The sequence below is a fragment of the Echinops telfairi genome, unplaced genomic scaffold (genome assembly GCF_000313985.2).
Source record: "Echinops telfairi isolate 266 unplaced genomic scaffold, ASM31398v2 ScPeMD7_7417;HRSCAF=8455, whole genome shotgun sequence".
Classification (NCBI taxonomy): Eukaryota; Metazoa; Chordata; class Mammalia; order Afrosoricida; family Tenrecidae; genus Echinops; species Echinops telfairi.
In genome coordinates this window covers 4,170,415-4,176,013 of record NW_022111317.1, presented here as the reverse complement: position 1 = coordinate 4,176,013, position 5,599 = coordinate 4,170,415, and the positions used below count along the sequence as shown (strand labels likewise).

The following is a 5,599-nucleotide window of genomic DNA, read 5'->3' as shown; positions in this document are numbered from 1 at the left end:
AAGGACGAAGTAAAGGTGGGGAGTGGAACTGGGGCTTGCCTGGGGCCCACCACCAGTCTGGAATTAAATAGCAGAAGGACTGCCCTGGGAGACTCTGAGGAGTCCCCATGACAGTTCCTGGTGATGGGTTGGCCTTGGCAAAGGACCCTAGCAGCAGGCAGTTGTCCTGACAAGAGGGTGGTCCCTGTCGACAGTCCCTGGCAGTTTCCCCAGCAGAGGGAGGGAGCTGTCCTGGGAGTTTGGCCCCCAACTACTTGTTCTTTTTGAAGAAGCTGAAGCGCTTTTCCCGCTCTCGTTCTCTGCCGTCCTTGCTGCGGAGCACCACGGGCCCCTCAGCTCCGACCGCTGGCACTGGGGGCATGGTCATGGCCCGGGTCATGCCCCGGCTGGCACTGGACACCACTGGATCTTCATGCTCTCCAGAGGCAGAGGACGCGGTGGCAATGGCTGCGTTCACCACCCGCAGCCACGAGCTCATCTCTGCCTGCAAGGTGGGTGGAAGGAGGCCCCATCAGCCCTGGGGCAGCTGTGCAGGGCAGCAGGCAGGCAGATGGTGGGCATGTGGGGAGAGAAAGGGGGGGCAGAGACACTATGGGACTCTGTTCTCCTGATAGAAAAGGACCTGGAGAATGGGGAGCATGCTTTGGGGTGGGGGTGGGGGACACCCCAAACAGCATCCTGGGCTACCTTGTTACAGGGGTGAGACTTGGAGGAAGAGAGGAGCAAGTGGCAAGGGGAGTCTGAGCAGTGAGTTCTTTGGGGGCCCAGGGAGAGGGGGGTTGCTCACCTCATCCTTGGCCTGGAATAGGTACTCTTTTCCATCCTGTAAGCTGGGGAGGGGGGTAGTGAGAAAGGCCTCAGAGCAGAGCTGGCAGTCGGGGTTTGCCACCCCCTCTGGGGTGGCTAGAGTATCCTGGTCCCCCCGCCCCGGGCATCAGGCTGAGGGGACTCCTGGTGGCAGCCCCAGCACAGTGCAGGCAGGTTTTACGCCTTTTTTCAGATTCCACGCAGAAGCCCTTTAAGAAGAGCTGCCAAGGACTGAGCCGCCCTCACCTTTAGGGGTCTAGGGGGCTCATAGTCCCCAGCTGGAAATGAGCTTTTCCAACCGTCAGCCTTCCCCTCTGGCCGGTCTTGCTCCAATGGTCACGGCCCCTGTCCCCACTCCCTCTGGATGGACAGACTCCAGCTGACAGCCCTGACCCCACCCCCTGCCCCGGGCCCTGTGGGCGGGGCGCCTTGCTCCTACCCCAGCTTGAAGACATGTTTGCGTTTCCGGTAGTCAAAGGCGACACTGCCCTGGGCCCTGGCCAGGCTGACAGGCACTTCTCCGTGGTAGGGCACGCCCACACTGGCCGCCTTCGAGTCCTTGTAGAAGCCGAGGCTCCCATGGCGCAGGACGCAGTAGACATTCTGCCATGACCTTGTGGGTGGAAGTAAGGTCAGGGTGAGATGCGCTGAGCGTCTGGACCCCCTCTGGTCTGGAGCCCGTCCCTGGACCAGAGCTGGCCTCTTCTTCTATACAAGCAGGCACTGGGGAGGCAGGTCACAGGCCCAGCTCGGCTCAGGGCAGCCAGGCACGTACCTGTTGGCAGCCTTCTTGCCGAAAGCCTCCATTTCTTGTTTTCGGCACAGCAGCCCCTCCATCTGTTCCTGGGCAGAGGGCTCCGGGGCGCGAGGGGGCAAGGTGGCCCCGTGAGCCGACTCAGAGGACCTGCTCTGGGGCATCGCGAGTGGGGGCGGGCCCCGGGGCCGGCTCTGCCTCTCTCCCCGGGGCCCATTGGCCTCATCTCCGGCACCAGATGCCTGCAGGGAGAAAGGTGTCTGTGACCAGGGGGGAGAGGAGATGGGAGTGACCTGCCGTGGATGGCCGGCCTGCCCCCAGTCCCCTCCTCCCCTCCCACCTCGCCACAGGAGACACTCACTGGCCTTTCGGGGAAGCTGCGCTGCTCCAGCCCCTGTTGCTCCAACACAGGCTGCAAAGACAAGCAAGCATCAGAGGGCCTGCTCTGAGGCCGGGTCTCCGCTGGGCCCCCAGCCCCAGGGGGGTTACCTGGGAGGACTCGGAATCCGTGCAGACCCCGTTGACGGTGGGCGTGGATGACGGCGGCCGTGGGTGGGCCCTGGAATGGTGGAAGGGGCTCAGAACAATCGATCCCGGGTGGGTTGGGATCAGCCCTGTCTTCCCCCATGTCAGCCCGGCGCTCACCCGTCCCAGGCAGCGTCAGGAGCCGTCTGGCCGTCCACCAGGTCCGCTTCTGGCTGTGTGGCCGTGGGCTCAGGAGCAGGGGGCTGTCTCTTCCGCTCTTCCTCCTCCTCCTTTCTTCTCCTCGCCTTCTCCTGCTCCTCCAGCTGCCCAGAGAGCCGAGATCAGAGGGCAAGCCGAACCCACTGGGCTGCACCCACAGCATCTTGTAGGCCTGAGCAGCACTGCCCCGTGGGGTTCCCGAGGCTGACACCGCCAGACCCGGGCTGCCATGGCTTTCCCCCTCACAGCAGTCGGCAGCCGAGCGCTTTAGCCAAGGTGCCACTCCTTGGTCAGAACACAGAAGGTCATGCTCTAGAGGCCCAGAGCCTGGGGAAGGCAGGGCAAGATGGGCAGGATGGAGACCAGGACTCAGAAGGAAGAGCGTACTGGGGTCAGGTCTCAGCAATCTGGGTGGGGGCATGGGGTGAGTGCCCACCCTAGCCACTAGAAGGTGCTCCGAGTGTGCCCAGCGCACTGGGCTGCGGGCCAGACCCCTCACCGTGGTAAGCTTCTCCAGGGCGCTGAAGCGCTCTTCCCAGGCCACCGCGGACTTCTGGAAAGCCTCGTGGCGCTTGATGAGACTCTCCACCTCGTCGACTGTGCAGCCCAGCTCTGCGCTGCGCACCAGCGGCTCCTGGCTGCACAGCCAGGCCTCCGCCACACCAGCGTCTCTGCCAAACACCAGCACCTCCAGAACTGCGGGGGTGGGGCAGGGCGAGGCCAGGTTAGGGTGGGCGCCGCCGCCCCTGGCCACCTCCAGGGGGAGCAGTGCCAGTGCCCAGAGTGCCAGGATTCCTGGCTTCCTTGGCCCTGGAGCCTGCAGGATATGAGCTTCTCTCCCAGACCCCTCCGCCCCCCCAGGATCCCTGGACGCAGGACACAGCAGCTCACCAAGCTGGAGCCAGGCCACCTTCTCTTGCCACTTGTCGGCTGTCTCCTGGCGCCGGGCCTGCAGCTGAGAAAGCTTCTCGGAGATCTGCAGGCAGAGGTGGGAGTCAACCCAGCGGGGTGTGGGCGGGGGGCTCAGAAGCGGGATCTACCAAGATCACCAGGTTGTGGGGAAATGGTGGGAACTTCCCAAATAGTGTTGAGGGGTCAGAGAGCGAGGGACGAGCAGGACAGATGGACTGTGCAGGCCCCTTGAAGCCCTCCAGGGGAGGACGGCCCCCTTGCTTACCTCTTCTGCCGCGTAGTGGCCCCTGGCAAGCAGCTCCTGGCCCATGGTGCTGCAGGTGGAGAAGCTGTCTGCCCGGGCCTCGATCTCGGCCTTAATGCCCTGGTGGTTCTTGATGACCAGGTCTGCCGAGGACACGTCCCTGAGGGGATACAGACATGAAGTCACACGCTGCCCACAGCCTGGCCGCAGCCCTGGGTGCGGCTGGCCCGGTGGACTCACCGGGGCCGCTCCTGGGCGTCCATCCGCAGGTGGACGCCGTCCATCCACAGCATGAGCTCGCGGACGGCCTTGAAGAAGCGGAACTTGTCTGTGGTGTCCAGCAGCAGCTGGCGGCGGGCGGCCGAGCTTCCCTGCAGCTGGGCCCAGGCCTCAGCCACAGCCCGCATGTGGCGGCCGATCTCCTCCGCCTTCTCCCCAGCATAGGCCTGCTGGAGCCGCTGGCCATCGTCCTGCACCTGCTGGACCTGTGGGGCCCAGAGAGAGTCAGCAAGAGCCGGCCCTAACGCCAGCATGGCGGCTCTTCAGGCCTGGCGGCCCTACCAGCCAGGACAGCAGGGGGAGCAGCCAGGTGTGCAGGGCAGTCTGCCCACATCTGGCCACACTGGGAGACAGGCCTTTGCCTCAGGGCCACCTTTAAAAGGGCTGCAAATCAGTGGAGCTCCCCGAGGCCTGTCCAGGAGGGTCCTTAGAGACCGTGTGGGTGGAAACGATTAGAGGGATCTAAGGTTCATGTATGGTCGCTCCGACGTATGGTTCGTCCAGTTATCGGGAACCAACAACGGTGTTTTGGGGGGTACCTCATATTGCTCGTTCCACAGGCACCCTGGCAGCACAGCAGACGATGCACTGAGCTCCAAACCTCACCCCAAAACAGCACCACCCCCAGCCCGCCCTGGAGGATGCTGCCCCAGCTCCTGGGAGCTCCCCCGAGGTCCCTACCCTCCAGGGGTCAGACCTGGGCGCTGAGGGCCTGGATGTCGTGCTCGTAGGCGCAGTGGCGGCGCTGCAGGGCCTCGGCAGCGTTGAGGTCGCGGCCCGCCCCATCTGGGAGCTGCTGCTGCTTGTGCTGCACCCTCGCCAGCGCCTGGCGAGCCCCGTGCAGGAAGCGCTGCAGCTCGTGCGCGGCCGCCAGCACCTGGCCCCGCGTGTCCAGCAGCTCCAGCAGGTCAGCCCAGGCCTCGTTGAGGCTGTCCTTCCACTCGGCCACCGTGGCCCGGGCGGCATGGCCCCCGGCAATGAGCCCGTTGGCCAGAGTGTTGACGCCATGCACGCGCTCCTTGCCGATGGTGCTTGTGTCCCTGGAGAACTCGCGGAATTTGTCCTGGAGCATCTGGTGGAGGGAGAGGGTGCAGGGGGTGGGGTGGGGAAAGGACGTGACACGGGATGGTGCTGTGAGCCTGGGCGAGGGGCCGAATGCGCTCAGCTCAGACTGCGAGCCAGCTGCCTTTCCTGGGTCACCTGGGTCCAAAGGGTTTCCCTACAAGGCTAAATTTACGCAGCTGATGTAGCTGTTCCCGGGGCACTGCAGCTTTGGCAAAACCTTCTGGGGTACTTGGAACTTTCAGCTTCCAGACAACAAGACCCCACACTGTGGCAGGGCGCCAACCATGTCATCGCCTCCCCACACTGCCCTATTGGGTACAGATGACGAAGAGGGTTTGGGAACTCCCCTTTGCCCTGCTATGCTCAGCCGAGGGTCCTCCCTCCACACCTTGGAGGAGACAGCCTGCTTGGCATCGGCCTCGTGCCCAGGTGTTCTCCACTCGGGCGGCTGCCATCCAGGCGTCCTCCACACAACTCACAGTCACATGCTCGAAGTCCTGGCCCAGCTCGTGGGAGGCGGCCACCACCTCGCGCTCCTGGATCCACTGCTCGAGGTCGTCCAACTCTCTGCGCAGCTGGCAGAGCCGGAGGTGCTCCTGCAGGCGCTCCCGCCGCTCCCCTGCCAGCTCCTTCAGGCTGGCATACAGCTTGTCCACCTGGGCTTGGCGGATGGAGAGCCGCGTGCTGCGGGCAGAGGAGGGGGGCCGCTGGCCTCAGGACATGGCCCTGGAGCCTGCCTGATCCAGAGAGCCCTGCGGGAAACCCCGTGGTATCTGGGGTTATAATCTCGTCTGGGACCAGGCCGTATTCGTGCAGGATGCCTTGGGAGTCCATCTCCTCTGAGATGTAAGAGC

General features: G+C 64.3%; 1 protein-coding gene across 1 annotated transcript in view; it reads right to left on the bottom strand.

Moving 5' to 3' along the window:
* Positions 1-6: 6 nt before the first annotated feature.
* Positions 7-5,599, bottom strand: part of SPTBN2 (spectrin beta, non-erythrocytic 2) — a 54,343-nt gene continuing 48,750 nt past the window's right edge. The window contains exons 23-35 of the mRNA XM_004713706.2: positions 5,225-5,452; positions 4,378-4,752; positions 3,642-3,886; positions 3,423-3,561; positions 3,137-3,221; positions 2,745-2,941; positions 2,207-2,349; positions 2,051-2,120; positions 1,923-1,973; positions 1,583-1,803; positions 1,247-1,420; positions 788-830; positions 7-484 (exon numbers count right to left, since the gene is read on the bottom strand). Coding sequence (XP_004713763.1) covers positions 251-484; positions 788-830; positions 1,247-1,420; positions 1,583-1,803; positions 1,923-1,973; positions 2,051-2,120; positions 2,207-2,349; positions 2,745-2,941; positions 3,137-3,221; positions 3,423-3,561; positions 3,642-3,886; positions 4,378-4,752; positions 5,225-5,452 — 2,205 coding nt within the window. The 3' untranslated portion in view covers positions 7-250. The remainder of the gene's footprint in view (positions 485-787; positions 831-1,246; positions 1,421-1,582; positions 1,804-1,922; positions 1,974-2,050; positions 2,121-2,206; positions 2,350-2,744; positions 2,942-3,136; positions 3,222-3,422; positions 3,562-3,641; positions 3,887-4,377; positions 4,753-5,224; positions 5,453-5,599) is intronic.